The sequence below is a fragment of the Diabrotica virgifera genome, chromosome 7 (genome assembly GCF_917563875.1).
Source record: "Diabrotica virgifera virgifera chromosome 7, PGI_DIABVI_V3a".
Taxonomy (NCBI): Eukaryota; Metazoa; Arthropoda; class Insecta; order Coleoptera; family Chrysomelidae; genus Diabrotica; species Diabrotica virgifera.
Window position 1 is genome coordinate 207,465,642 of NC_065449.1, and position 15,872 is coordinate 207,481,513.

The window sequence follows — 15,872 nt, forward strand, 5'->3', positions numbered from 1 at the left end:
TTATGTTGTTTCAAATCACCCCCCGGACCACGGAAAGAGAGGGGATTGCAACCCTCGATTTTTCCCCTTGTCGCGTGATTTTTGTACGGCGTTGCGGAATAATGGATTAGAAGTTGTATTGAAACAGTATGAAACTGATGCCGTACAGAATCAAATGACCAAATTTACCCTGGAAATTGTCAGAAAATCAAAAAAAATTACCAACTTTGTGGCTCGCCATTTTTGTACGGCACTGCGCGCTTTCTTATCATTTTTCATGGATCTATCTATGGTAAAAATGCCGTACAAAAATATATGACCAAAATGTACCCACTCTACCTGCACTTTTGAATTCTCACCAGCACTCAGTTGGACTGCTTACAAGTGACGGCATAGCGCTAAATCTTATTATTTTATGCTCTTATATCGTCCTATATACGTCACCTTGTGGTTCATATGACCCATCCATTTTGGACATGGGCCTGTAGTCTAATCAAGAAAAGGAGCTGGGAGAAATGTCTACTCGATCGACAAGGTTTTCTTTTGTGGGATTGAAGAGAACTGGTTATGAGCGCGTAATAAAAACTTATTGGGATCCACGGAAAACTGACTGAGAAGGTAAACAATACAAGAGAGCTAGACATTGCTGCTTAGCAATTTCAGGAGATCGTTATGGAAGTGTACAAAGACAACTGTCCAGAATCAGTACGGAATACCAACAGGAACATACCCTGGTGGTATACTAAGGGTAAGAACGGAACTAGTGGGTCGCGGTGGAGGTGAAGATCGCGGTCGATCATGCGCGAATGTCGGAGTCGACATTCATGTAAAAAAACACATTGTAGTGAATGGAAGAGAACAGAGCAGGTAAGTCGCGGTGGAGGTTTAGCGCGATGCCATTCAGGAGGTTTACATCGATGCTTTTTAAAATAAAAATAGTTTGTTTTACATGGATGTCTACTGCGCGGCCTACAAGGATGCTTCCCTGTGATTCGTCCGTTCGAAGCCAAGTTGTCATTACCTGCGCTATCTGAGTTGATACTTTTTATATAATCCCTTTTTTGTATTCAGTTTATTTTTGAATTTCTAAAGTAATTAAATTCAGTAAATTTTTTAAATATGAAGGAGGGTCTGATTATTTACAGCTGAAATTTCATCACTATCATCACTTGACTGACACAACATCGCAAAAGCACAGTCTTTTGTCATTCAAATTTCATTAAACTACTTCACTTGATAGTGATTCTAGATCGACTGACAGCACAGGTGACCTCCTTGCTATGTGCTATCGACATAGACCGCGACTTAACTAGTAGCATCCACCGCGACCTACACCTCCACCTCGACCTACTTGTTCTGTTCTTATCCTAAGGTCAAGAAAAGCTCATAAAAAAAGAACTGCGAGAAGATAGAATAGACTGCAGAAGCTGCTAGACTTCAGAAAGTCCTCTCAACCAAGGAGCAGCATATCGACACTCCAGTTTGAATCTGGAAAACACATACATTCACTTCCCAGGACCTGAGGCAAAATGGATGATACTAGACGAAGTGAGAACCGATGCTAAAGAGATATTGAGGATGGATAACTGAAGAAGAGCAGCCAGGGACAGAGATACTTGGAAAGCGGGTACTGGAGGAGACCAGGGCCCGAATTGGACCGTCGCGCCATAGGAGAGAGAGAGAGAGAGACTGTATAGCAGGACGGCCCAGACACCATAAAATTTTATTCGAAACAATTTAGGAAATTGTTTTTGAAGTTATACTTCTTTAGGCACGAGGGTGAATTTTTACATTCCCTGGCGCATGCGCACACCGACAGTATGATATTAGTCGCTACATATTTTAAGTTATGTAGCGCAAATAAGGTGTGCGTGAAAAGAATATATTATTAGTGTTTTTAGTAAATATATTATAATTTTTATGTCTGTGGATTTGTCTTCCTCCTAATAAGTATTATTGAAAATGTTTATTTTCAATTAATGTATCTGTCACCGTGGTTGTAATTATGTCCGAGAAATGATCGACTGAATACAAAAACCGTGGTAGCTGATCGGTAGAGCATTCGCCTAGGGATCGAGAGGTTCAAATCCTGACAGTCATATCCTTTTTTTTTTTAATTTTTGGTATTCTTTTTATTCTTTGTAAAATTAGTTTAATATTTAAATACAATACAAAAAACTGTTTAAAGTAGATAGGTATATTGATTTCGTTGAAATCATAATATGAAGTTAGATTATATTATAATAGAAGTATAACTTCTTACGTGCGTACAAAGTACACACACATTCTTTTTTTTTTGTTATATATTTATTAATAACAATAACAGCCCACTTGGAAAAATGAAAAGAAATGCACTTGAACTTCTTCTGGAGATGTTGGCGACCACATTGACCCATCTTATTCTATTTACGGCCGAAATAGATCAGTTGACGTTAGACCAGTCCACTTCCTAAGATTGGCCAGCCAAGATATACATCTACGTCCAGGTCCTCTCCTGCCCTCAATCTTGCCTTGTAGAATCAACTGTAGCAGTCGGTATTTTTCTTCTCGCATATACTCTTCTCGAGTATATGTTAAATAATGCTGGTAACAGTATGCAACCCTGTCTAACTCCTTTTTCGACTGTGAAGATTTCGGACAGTTAATTTTCGAATCGAACTGTTGCTTTTTGTTGGATATATATTGAGACGAGTCTTATATCCTTACCATCGAGTATGTATGTTTTAGGATATCTATTAGTTTTCCATGTGGGACTTTATCAAATGCCTTCTCGAAATCTATGAAACATGCATACACATCGCAGTTGACATCCCTGGCTCTCTGTATTAGAACCTGCAAGCTGAAAAGTGCTTCCCTCGTTCCGAGTCCTGCTCTGAATCCAAATTGAACTTCACTCAGCTGTTCTTCTAATTTGGTGTATATGCGCGAGTGAATGATAGTAAGGAATACTTTAAGTACATGGCTCTGAACTTATGAAAAATATATAGAATCGAATAAAAAAGGTTTGGTGATAGAAATGCAAAAAATAGTCTGTACATTCCGTGTCTAATCATTTTTTCAGAAAGAAAGTAAAAAAAGAGAATCATACTAACTGAAAGAGAAATATATTAAAAAAAATGGAAACAAAGCAAAAAAAGTGAAGCGTCACTCGCATTGAGATCATCTCGGTACTTGACCTCTAACCCTGTGCTAAATGCCTCTAACTCATTCTACTAACTTTGGAAATAAACGGCATCGACGAGCAATATATTTCGACTCTCACGCCTATATTGATTAAAAATTCAGATATTCATGAGAGTAAAGCAACATAAAGTAACAAAAAAAGCGAAATGACAGTAACTATCTCGTTAGAGGAATCTGGCAGTACAAATTAACATTAAGATTTTGCTCATTCTCTTCGCAGATTTTAAGATGGAATTCTCAAAGTGGTAAATGAAAACCTTGTGCAATTTATATGATACACAAAGGGGACAAAAAATTCCTGCAAGATTATCTTGGTTTTCGCGTTCAATAGCTCCGGTTTTTTAAGTAGTTGTCATTTAATAAAATTATAATAATAAAACATTCTATACTTATCGAAAAAGTGAAACGTTAGTCTCAGTCATAAACCATCAAATGAATCTATTAACATGAGGCCTATAAAATCAAAACCTGCTAGATACATGTTTTGCAATTTTTCAGGAGACTAAAAAAACATTAAAAATGTAAATTTTCCAAAAAGTATCCGGCATTTCTCAATCATAGGGGTATCAATAAATGTCATAAAATGGTTCACTAATTTGGTAGAGTCATTTTTCTGCATGCCCCTTACATCTTTAGAAATTTGCGCTTCTAGTTTGGACTTAGCAGATTTTGATTCTAAGCCCAAATATTGTGCAAATTCCGCATATTCAACTGCTTTTAGGAACAATAAAATTAATGCACTACAAGTGGGTCTTGAACCATTTTGATAGGAAAACACAAAATATACAAGAAAAAGAAGTATTTTATTGTTCATAAAAGAAATGGACACAGCACGTCAACATTCCACTGGTATTTTAAATCGGATTTAGAAGGTTTAATAGCGGTAAAGTAGCGCAAAAGATGGAAAACACATTAAGATGTGAGATAAAAAGAAATGAAACTAGTGGAGGTGGGAGATTTAGCGATAAAAACCTATAAATTTACATTCTACTTATTGTTTCCCACCTTTAGACGTATCAGACGAATTTGGCAACTGTGACAGTGATAGTTTTATTTGGCATACTCCTCTGATACGTCTAAAGATGTGAAACAAATAGAATGTAAGTTTATAGGTTTTTATCGCTAAATCTCCCACCTCCACTAGTTTCATTTCTTTTTATCTCACAACTTAATATGTTTTCCATCTTTTGCGTTATTTTGGCGGTTATTAGCGCCCTCATCACTGTATACTTGAACTTTGAAAATGTGTAAAAAAGGGAAAACGAAAAATTTAGGATTTAGCAGGTTTTGATTCTGATGGGCGCAATGTATCTTGATACGAAAAGAATTAACTCATCATACTAGGTATAATAACAATAAAAAAAAGGAAAAATAAACAAATAAATTAAAAGATAACCTTAAAAAATCACAATATTAACTGGTTATTGGTTCTTTTAAAAAGAGACTAATTTTACTAAATGCAAACTAAAAATTAGTACGAGCAAATATCACAATAATTCAATATTCACAGCCTTAAGGGAATCCTTAACCCAACTGGGATAATCTTTATTGGGATATATATCCAGAATAAATTTCTGTACGAATTCCGGAAATCGGTTCTCGGAAACGCTGCTTCGTATCTTCTCCATTAATCTCATCTGGAAGGCAACGTTGTGTTCAGTGAGGAGCGTACATGCCACTGGTAGATCGGTAACGACCTTATGAAGGTAAGCTCTTGTATAATTCTTGCAGGTACTGCACCAGCACTCCTTGTCGATTGGGCTGAAGTCTTTGACGTATTGTTGCTTCCTTAGATTTAGCTGTCCGGTCATTATAAGGGCACAACCAAATCTCTGAAAATGAGTAAATTAACTATTTAGATGGTAGTAAATAAGCCACAAATAAATTGAAAAAAATTATTTTATTAACGTTTCGACGCCTAAATCGGGAGTCGTCAAAATACAAAATACTACTAAATTAAGAGGATCGGTACGTATTTTCGGCTGCAATGCTATTCAAATGAGGATTCATTTTTTTCGAATCCTGAGAAAACTAACAAATATTTTTGAAAAATTTAAACGCAGAATGAAAGATTACGTTATTAGCGAGGGCCGAAAGTCCCTGAGAACTTCTATAATGTTTATTTTAATAAGTTACAGGGGTGAAAAGCTAAGAGAAAATTTAGTGTGATTTTTGATTTCAAATATATCATTCAACATAAACTTTTTATTTATTCTAAGGGACTTTCGGCCCTCGGTAATAATTTAGTCTTTCATTCTGCGTTTAGATTTTTCAAAAATATTTATTGGTTTTTTCAGGATTCGAAAAAAATGAACACAATGCCGTGGTAATATTTTCCAAATCTATCTTTGTCTTACAACGCACTCAGCCGAATATAATATTGTCAGCATATATTGTCAGTCAGACACTGACAATCAGTGACAATTTTAAATATTTGACATTGCATCGGGAATATGTTGAGTTATTGATTAAATATTATTGATATATATAGTGTATTTGATAAATAATTGATTTAAGACGTGAACTTAATAAAAAGTTATTATTGTACATTATTTGTGGAAGATCCAAGCAGAGAATACATCAGGATAATATATTCTGTGATCCAAGTATTTTGTTGTTAAAGATGTTCAAAATTGTAAGCGTTCCTTATCAATATATTATTAAAAAATCACTTTACCAATTTCCTCTTTTCTCGATTGAGTATTGGTCTTTGTTGTACAAATAAATTATTACAATCACTGAATACATAGTTAGTGAAAAAATTATCACATTTATTAACTGAATTAATAATTTGCAATTATAAAAATAACAGTTATCCAAGAACATTCAAAACCCATCTCTTTAAATTAATGATGACATTTTTAAGGCTATGGGTACATAACTCGCAAATATTTTACGTGTATCCCGACTTTTTCTGTCTACACGGCAAATTACGTGTAGTAAAATTCACACTGGTATGGATATGTAAACATTACTAGAATGTCATTCTACTTGAAAATGTCATCATTAATTTAAAGAGATGGCTTTTGAATGTTCTTGGATAACTGTTATTTTTATAATTGCAAATTATTAATTCAGTTAATAAATGTGATAATTTTTTCACTAACTATGTATTCAGTGGTTGTAATAATTTATTTGTACAACAAAAACTAATACTCAATCGAGAAAAGAGGAAAAGTGTTAAAGTGATTTTTTAATAATATATTGTTATGGAACGCTTACAATTTTGAACATCTTTAACAACAAAATACTTGGATCACAGAATATATTATCCTGATGTATTCTCTGCTTGGATTTTCCACAAATAATACACAATAAATAACTTTTTATTAAGTTCACGTCTTAAATCAATTATTTATCAAATACACTATATATCAATAATATTTAATCAATACCTCAAAATATTCCCGATGCAATGTCAAATATTTAAAATTGTCACTGATTGTCAGTGTCTGACTGACAATGCTGACAATATTATATTCGGCTGAGTGCGTTGTAAGACAAAGATAGATTTGGAAAATATTACCACGGCATTTTTTTCGAATCCTGAAAAAACCAATAAATATTTTTGAAAAATTTAAACGCAGAATAAAAGATTAAATTATTACCGAGGGCCGAAAGTCCCTTAGAATAAATAAAAAGTTTATTTTGAATGAGATATTTGAAATTAAAAATCACACTAAATTTTCTTAGTTTTTCACCCCTGTAACTTACTTAAATAAACATTATAGAAGTTCTCAGGGACTTTCGGCCCTCGCTAATAACGTAATCTTTCATTTTGCGTTTAAATTTTTCAAAAATACTTATTAGTTTTCTCAGGATTCGAAAAAAATGAATCCCCATTTGAATAGCATTGCAGCCGAAAATACGTACCGATCCTCTTAAGTAGAATGACATTCTAGTAATGTTTACATATCCATAACAGTGTGAATTTTACTAACGTAATTTGCCGTGTAAAGACAGAAAAAGTAGGGATACACGTAAAATATTTCCCAATTATGTACCCATAGCCTTAAACAAAAATGTTGCTTAGTAAAAAATTCTTCTAATAATTTATTTAATCTGACTCGTTTATATCGGCAATTCAGACATATATTATACATTTTAAAGTAGAAGACTTTAAAATGATATTGCCAATATTTATGAGTTGCCTTCCTGGGACGACTTTACTGACAGATAGTTCATTCGATTACATGAAATCAACCCCAACTCAAGAATATCCGTCACAAAAAAATCATAGCATGTGATCTGTCTTTAAAAGACAACCAAATACAACGGTGACAGTAAAATTCTCGCGTTAGAGATTTTTTCCTGGTTTTCCCTCGTGATTTACTATGGAATCTCTAACGCGAGAATTTTACTGTCACCGTTGCATTTGGTTATCTTTTTAAAGACAGATCACATACTATGATTATTTGTGGCGAATATTCTTGAGTTGGGGTTGATTTCATGTAATCGAATGAACTATCTTTCAGTAAAGTCGTCCCAGGAATATATGTCTGAATTGCCGATATAAATGAGTCAGAAGAATTAATAATAATAAATTATATAATTAAATAATAATAAATTATTAGAAGAATTTTTTACTAAGTAACAACATTTTTGTTTAATTTAGTAGTATTTTGTATTTTGACAACGACACCGATTTGGGCGTCGAAACGTTAATAAAATTATTGTTTTCAATTTAATTGTGGCTTATTTCCCATCTAAATATTTAATTATAAAATTGCCACAAGGAAATAGCTTCAGAACAACATTCTGAAAATGAGAGAACGATTTGGATATCATATAAAAAATGGATTTATTAATGTAAAGGTTGATTCATCTAGAATTTAGAGGTACTTTTTTGGTGGGGATTTGAAGAGAGATCGTGCATGAATAGTGTGATTAACTCCGATTCGATCGAATTCGGGACAAGGCTGGAAAAAATACCTGAGATCCGGGACTTTTCAATGAAAATCGGGCCATTTTTTTTAATATTTAATTTCCACCAATCACCATTTTAGTGGTTATTTAACATTTTTATGTCAACAATGATATTTTTGATGAGATTAAGCCACAACTAGTTGTAATGATAATTACATTTTTGTTAGTTTTTGCTGTTTCGACTTCCAATCCGGATCATAGTTCTCAAAAACCACAATTTGAGTTTTCGTAGAACTATAATACCACGATATAAAATGCATGCGATTTGGATGTGGTATTAGTATTACACGCTAGAAATTGTACTTTTTTTCGTCCCACCAATTTAATTTGATGTAAATTCTTAAAAGAATAACATATTCAAAATATAATTTTACCAAAACGTTGAAAATTCGGATGGCCCAGAAGCCTTGTACGGGACGCCGGGACATGACTTTGTAATTCGGGCCATGTCCCGGATTTTTCGGACTAGTTGGTCACACTATGCATGAATCGTATCACTTGACGTCGCGTTTTTATTCAGTATTGTTTGACATTTCATCTTGGCACAACGTCTAGAAATTATTCAGCTGTATTACAAAAATAAGCGGTCTATGAGGAATATTTCATGCGTTTAAGCCCAGTTTTTCAGTGACCGGGCAGTGGCACTAATTTGTTTATAAGCCAAAAAATTGTTCATAACTTTAAAACACTGCTGAGGCTGCTTAAATAATCCGATTTCAAAAAAATTTACAAATCTTTGTATGTTCTAGTTTTTGTTGTGCAAGATTTTAAAAAATTTTAATTTTTAAAAAAAAGTTTAGATTGCAAAATTATTATGCAAAATCTAGAAGTCAATTTTAATGAATTTTGATGGACGGTTTTAGCACATTACAAAAATTTTCTAAGCGAATTAGGAAGGTTCCAAAAGTAACCTAAGTGACGGAAAAACATTGCATAAGGACAGGCTTGTTTTGCCCCCTTATTTTATATTTATTGCTATTTTGCAGCAAGGGTGTTAAATTAAGACATTTTTAACCAATCGTATCTTTGTTTTATTCCTATACGACTTTGTTCCAAAATGAATCGTTTTAAAGTTATAAGCAAAGAAAGAAAAAAACGAAATTTTTTGAAATTTTTAAATATTTTATTTTTTTTATTAATGTTCCGGGCATATTTGAGAATGAGCATAAGTAAATTATTATTAACGAAGTTATCACCTAACTTTATCCGCAAAAATCCGAATGCCACCTCTCACATCCACCTAAAAACAGATCCTTCCTGGTCTATAACCCAACTAAAATCTCTTCTGTCCGACAGGTACTCAAAATAGACATTGATGCATTCACTGCATCCATGCGCAAGCGTAACCGCAAAATTCAGAGTTAAACCATCTAACGAGGATCGGTTAAAATCTTGGTTAACGTAAACGAGTTTAAACCCTAAGCTAGTACTGAAAAACTGATTAACCATGGATATTTCGGTGACCGAAAAATAAATAGGTTAACCCAGCACTGAAAAACCGGCCCTTAATAGAGCAACTTATGGTCTACATAATTGGCCTACCGAACGTACAATTCGCTATACCATCAGTAAGTTTGAAACCCAGTTTTCATTATTGGATAACACGCGACCAAATAGACCACATTCAGCACGTTCTGAAGAAAATATAGCGGCGTTAGCGGATGGTGTAGCGAAAATAATGAAGAATCGATTCGTCGCCGTTCCAGCTTGGCTTGTCGTATGCAACAATTTGGCATATTTTACGTGAGGATCTTGGTTTAAAAGCATACAAAATTCAATTAGTACAACATTTGAAGACGATCGACCTTTCGAGTCGTCACCGTTTCAGTCCATGTGCTTTTGATAAGCTTGCAGAAGATTCACTGTTTTCGAAAAAAAAATGATTTTCGATGAGGACCATTTTTGGCTTAACCCTCTCATGCATTCAGTCCACTCCGGTGGACAGATTTTTTTTAATTCAAAAAAATATATTTTAATTCTATGAAACTTGTGCAAAATGCATGAAATCTCTTTCAGTGGACTCTAATCAAGTAACTACTACCGCCATCTACAATATTTATTTTGAAAGTTAAAGTTTGCTAACGTTAGTATCTATAAATCAACTGACCGCGATGGCCACCTATGAACTGCCTGAAATAATTGCGCGTAGTTTCTATGGAAAAGCAAAAAAGGTAAGAAAATATTTTTCTTATAGAATTATGTATTTTACACAATTAGCCTTTGTTATAATTTCAAAATAATTGAAAACTCACTGAAAATATCACATTGAAGTCATGTCCACTAGAGTGGACATCATGCAATATGTAACTTACAATTCCACTCTTGTGGTATGTTTTATGAGTATAATTTTCAGAGGGGTAGTAGGTTTCTTGTTAACATATTTTTTGTTGTTTTCTTGTCAAAGATTTATTATCTATTTAGGGATTTTCGAGAATTTTTTTTTATGTACTTACCTATATTATTTTAGTGGAAATAAATAAATTCTATTTATTGACATAATATTACTTCTTCAATGAGAAATTTTATTCTATTTCAGAAAGTACTTTTTGCCGATGAAGACGACAATAGGTATTTAGTATAGTATAGTAAACACCTTTATGTTTACCAGAAAATGAAGAATTTATAGGTATTGACAATGATGACATTATTTATGATTTACTAGAAGGTTCAGATTTGGAATCTGATTACAATGACGAAGAGACGTATTCGCTCGAATATGTAACGGCTGAAGACCAAATTGTTGAAAGTGACTTAGGAGAAATACAGCCAGAAAACAGTGACGACGATATGTGTGAAGATGACATTCCATTAGCTCAGCGTATTTTGGCATTTTCATCAAAGCATAAAAATCAACAGAAAAAACCAAAAAAGGCTGAGATAAAAGACTGGAAATGGGGCAATAATGACAGCATGTATGGGCCAGCAACTTTGCTACAGTTTAGATTAGAGGAACAGAAAATATTCATGTTCAAGGAAACAATCCCATGTTTTACAAAATATGAGTTATACATCTGCAAAAGGTGCAACGAGCCTGTGTACATCGTGCTTTGAATATTTTCATACCAGTAACTGACGCTTCTGCGATTCCGCAAGTGCATAGTGACCACTAGAGTGGACGGACTATTTTTTAGGTTTTAAGAAAAAAATTTCGTGTTTTTACACTTACTATACTATTTTCTAATGTTAATTTTTAATATTTCACAATAAAATAATTTTTCTAAAAAATATTTTTTTCCTTAAAATTATGCATGAGAGGGTTAATGGGGACGTGAATAAACAAAAAGCCCGTATTTGGAGTGATGAGCAACCCGAAGAGAACCGTCTGTTCATATATCTTTAAAACAGAGGCCGGCCAGAATGTTACTGTCAATGGAGACCGTTATCGCGCCATGATAACGGACTATTTGGTGCCTGAAATTGAAGCTCGTGGTCTCAGCGACATTTGGTTCCAAAAAGATGGCGCCACTTGCCATATAGCCCGTGAAAGCATGGCTTTGCTGCGAAAACGATTCGGTGAGCAATTTATTTCACAATTTGTACCAGTGAATTGGCTGCCAATATCCTGTGACATCACACCCTGTATTTTATTTTAAATTTAAAATTCGATTGCGTTCCTCGTTACAAGACATAAATCTTTTGTGCTATACAGAATATTTAAAAAGTTAAAACCTTTCAATGAAAATCGTAACATGTTCAACGTCCAGTTTAATTGAAAAGGGTTTAAAAGCAAAGATCTGTTGTAGCCATAGTTTTTAAATGATTGAGTTGCTAATACTATTTACATCTAATACAGGATAAGTCAAAACATAAATTTAATGAATAGTTTTTAGTTCAGAGAAATAAGGAAAAAAAATATCCTGTTGGTGACACAACCCCATCCAGGCCGAAACCAAATTTTTTGAGTAGTATGGACATCTATAATAATAACCTATATGTCTCCTGCACCCGATTTTGATGATATACATAGTTATAAACAAATGAAAATCAAAAAACGGTAAATTTTCGCTTTTTTCGTCTATAACCAAAAAGTTAAGTATTTTAAACAAATTTGAGAGTGAGAAACTCATAAATCGTATAAAAAACTTCAATATGGCGTTCGTTAAATATTTCTATCCTTATTGGTTGCTTAGAAAATTGCAAAATAAATCATAAATTTTGAGTTTTTATAAATATTCATAACTCATGTAAAAATTAACTTAGAACGTTCTTATTAACACGGAATGGTGACACTTCTGGTGCTTAAATCATACCCTAAATTTCAAAGCAATTGGTCAAATAGTTTAAAAGGTATTTAATTTGTTTATCCCAAATTAATTTTTTTGCAACGCTATAAGTCAGAAAATGATGAAGTTACACTAATATTTTGGATAGTTTATGAAAGAAGATTTATACTATTAATTTAATTAAAAAAAATGACAAAAAATAATTCTAAATACTGCAAAATTATTTTGCAAAAACATGTGAATTAAAAAAGGGAGGCTAACTTCGTCCCTAATTGTCCTAGGACAATTGTTTTTCTTTCTAAATGTGTATAAAAATTCAGCTTTCCAAATATGAAAAAATAATTTTTTTGCGGGTGACGGTTAAAAAGTTATTCTAATTGTTTATAAGTAAGCAAAAAATCGACGTGTTTTTGCAAAATAATTTTACACTGTTTAAACTTACTTTTTGCCTTTTTTTTTAATTAAGTCAATAGTAAAAATGTTCTTCTTCCATAAACCGTCAGAAGTCTTACTATAACCTCATAATTTTCTGACTTATAGTGTTGCAAAAAAAATGAATTTGGAATAAACAAATTAAATAACTTTTAAACTATTTGACCAACTGCTTTGAAATTTAAAATATAATTTAAGCACCAGAAGTCTCAGCATTCCGTGTAATAAGAAGGTTCTAACTTAATTTTTACATAAGTTATGAATATTTATAAAAACTCAAAATTTATGATTTATTTTCTAAGCAACCAATAAGGATAGACATAATCAGCGAACGCCATATTGAAGTTTTTTATACGATTTATGAGTTTCTCACTCTCAAATTTGTTTAAAATACTTAACTTTTTGGTTATAGACGAAAAAAGCGAAAATTTTCCGTTTTTTGATCTTTATTTGTTTATAACTATGTATATCATCAAAATCGGCTGCAGGAAACATAAAGGTTATTAATATAGATGTCCATACTACTCAAAAATTTGGTTTCGGCCTGGAGGGGGATGTGTCACGAGAAAAATCTTATTTCTCTGGACTATTTAGAGATGTTTTAAATTGTAATGGAAAATGGGTATTTCATGAATTAAATTTATTATTTTTATTTACTGTTCAAAACTATGGCTACAACGGGTGGTTGCTTTTGAGCACCTTTTCAATTAATCAGACGTTGAACTTGCTAAGATTTTCATTGAAATTTAGATATTTCTTTTGAGAAACTTTTTAAATACCTACCCTATTGAATACAAAATAGCTTTGTATTTTTGTAACGAGGAAGTAAAGCGTTTTCTTGTACCCCTTTTTTGGTATTTCCTATAATAACAGATATAACTGCATTTGCCACAAAATTTGATCACCCTGTATATAGAGTTAATATTTAAATGTACCGTTTAAAGAACTTACCGCTGTTCTGGTAGGGAAAACACAATCGAACATATCCACTCCTAACGCAGAACAAACAACTAAGTCAACAGCAAAACCAACACCCATGAGGTACCTTGGTTTATTTTTTGGCAAGAGATCTGTACACAAATGTACAATTTTCCAAAAATCATCTTTGCTTTCACCGCCGCTGTAAAAGAATTAAAAAATATTTATTACCGACATAGTAATAATTATAATATCTTAAAAGTTAGAGCATAATATAAGTTGTTAAGTTGAAGTCTTAAGAAATGACAATGATTGATATCGTCCTGTATTTTGGAATAAATTAATTCTACACATATCAAAAACGACTAAGGAACACAGTTTTTTTCTGAATGTTAAGAAGTGCACTAGTGGAATGAAAATTTGTAGATAACATAAAAATGAATATAAAATATAAAAATTTAACAAAAAATATGTTTAATAATCTGTGTTTCTTCCAGCAGTACTAATTATGGCTTGATTACACGTAACGAGTACAGTGGCCAGACAGTAAACTGTTACTAGGCCGAGACAGTGGTGAAGGTGAGATATGGTTTATACGTATTTGGCAATTTTTGAATTTGGAGGCGAGTCAGTTTAGTTTCGATTCACAAAGACAAGGAGTAGTATACTTATGGATCGTAAAGCTAACATTAAAAATATATCAAAAGGCTTATACCACTACTTATACACGAATTGACGGATATATTATGAGGAGATAAGCGTCTTTGGACTATAGACAATGGATTTTAAGAAGACCAAATCTCGCTGCTCCCGATTTCTTCGATTCATTGATATTTTATTTCTTGCCTATATGTCAAATTTAGAACCGGCAACGGTGTAAAGCCAAGAGAAGGTTATTGAAATACCACCTACTATTTTACCGAATTTTGGATGTAGTAGTGGAAATTAAATAACAGTTTCCAATATAAAGTGAATATAAAAGTGCATACTGACGATACAAGTGAAAAAATAAACAAAAATTACCAATTAAGTGTGAATTAAGAGTGTATAAACAAACAAACACAAAAAACGGACATAGGAAAGTGAACGAGTTTCAACAGCCAGCTGGTAGACGGGTCACGCTCACGTCACGGCGACGTTGCCAGACTGTAGTAAAAGTCGCGGAAAAAGGGAAAACTCTAAAAATTAAAATACTTAGCGAAGAAAAATACAATAAACTACTTAGTTTGAGGACTCAAAGAGGAACCTAGCTTTTGAAGAGTCGATCTGGGCGAAGTTCCTATCGTTGAGATACCAACTAAGATACCGTGAAATAAACAAGAACATGGCGGAAGGTGATAATAAAATAATACAAAGCGAAACAAACAAGAACATGGAGGACAGCGACGACTGTTCGGACGACAGCAAAAGGAAAAGAGATCCGGATGATGCGACTCAAAGATCAAAAAATAGAAAACTCTCACAAATACCATCTAAAACAAATGGTAAAGAACAAAAACTAGATCTATTAATAGAGATGGTGTCGGAGCTCAAAAAGCAGAGTGACAAAACCAGTGAAGATATAAAAATGATAAGAGAAGAAAATAAGATATTGAGACAAGAAAATCAAAAACTAAAAGAAGAAAATAAAGATATAAAAGAGAAGCTAGAGGAAACAAATGATATAATTGAATGGCTAGAGAGAGAGAGAAAAGGAAAAATAATATAGTGATGTCAGGAATTGAAATTGAGACAGAAAATAAAACAGAACTTAAACAATTCGTGGAGAACATAATAAAAAACACTCTACAGATAAATATTAATGTAAAAACAGCTCATAAAATAGGAAGAAAAGTATGCTTAATTGAAATAAATAATGAAGACGAAAAAGAACAAATCATGAAAAACAAATACAAATTAAAAGAACTGCAGCAGGAAAAGGTATACATAAATCATGACATGACAACAAAGGAGCGTGAGAAGAACAAGCAAATAAGAAAAATGGCAAAAGAAGAAGAATTAAAAGGAAATAAGGTGAAAATTGGATACAATAAAATAACTATAAATGGCGAGATATGGGAATGGAATAAGACTATGAAAAAACTAGAAGTAGTAAATCCAAAAAACGAATAGCAGAAATTGAAAGCGACATGAAAACAAACACAACGAACCTGGCAAATAAAATGGACACGAATAAAAATATATATGAAGCTACAAATATAGCGAGGAACA

At 32.7% G+C, this 15,872-nt stretch overlaps 1 protein-coding gene across 2 annotated transcripts in view; it reads right to left on the reverse strand.

Moving 5' to 3' along the window:
* Positions 1 to 3,061: 3,061 nt before the first annotated feature.
* The window catches only part of LOC114326245 (queuine tRNA-ribosyltransferase catalytic subunit), a 28,067-nt gene continuing 15,256 nt past the window's right edge, over positions 3,062 to 15,872 (reverse strand). Inside the window, exons 5-7 of one of the 2 annotated variants that reach the window (XR_007699297.1) lie at positions 13,695 to 13,863; positions 4,168 to 4,994; positions 3,062 to 4,134 (exon numbers count right to left, since the gene is read on the reverse strand). Coding sequence is in view for 1 of the 2 variants with exons in the window: in XM_028274555.2 (XP_028130356.1) it covers positions 4,650 to 4,994; positions 13,695 to 13,863 (514 nt within the window). In the remaining variant the exon portion in view is untranslated. Of the gene's footprint in view, positions 4,995 to 13,694; positions 13,864 to 15,872 lie in introns of both variants that reach the window. The other variant, XM_028274555.2, reaches the window with a different exon arrangement.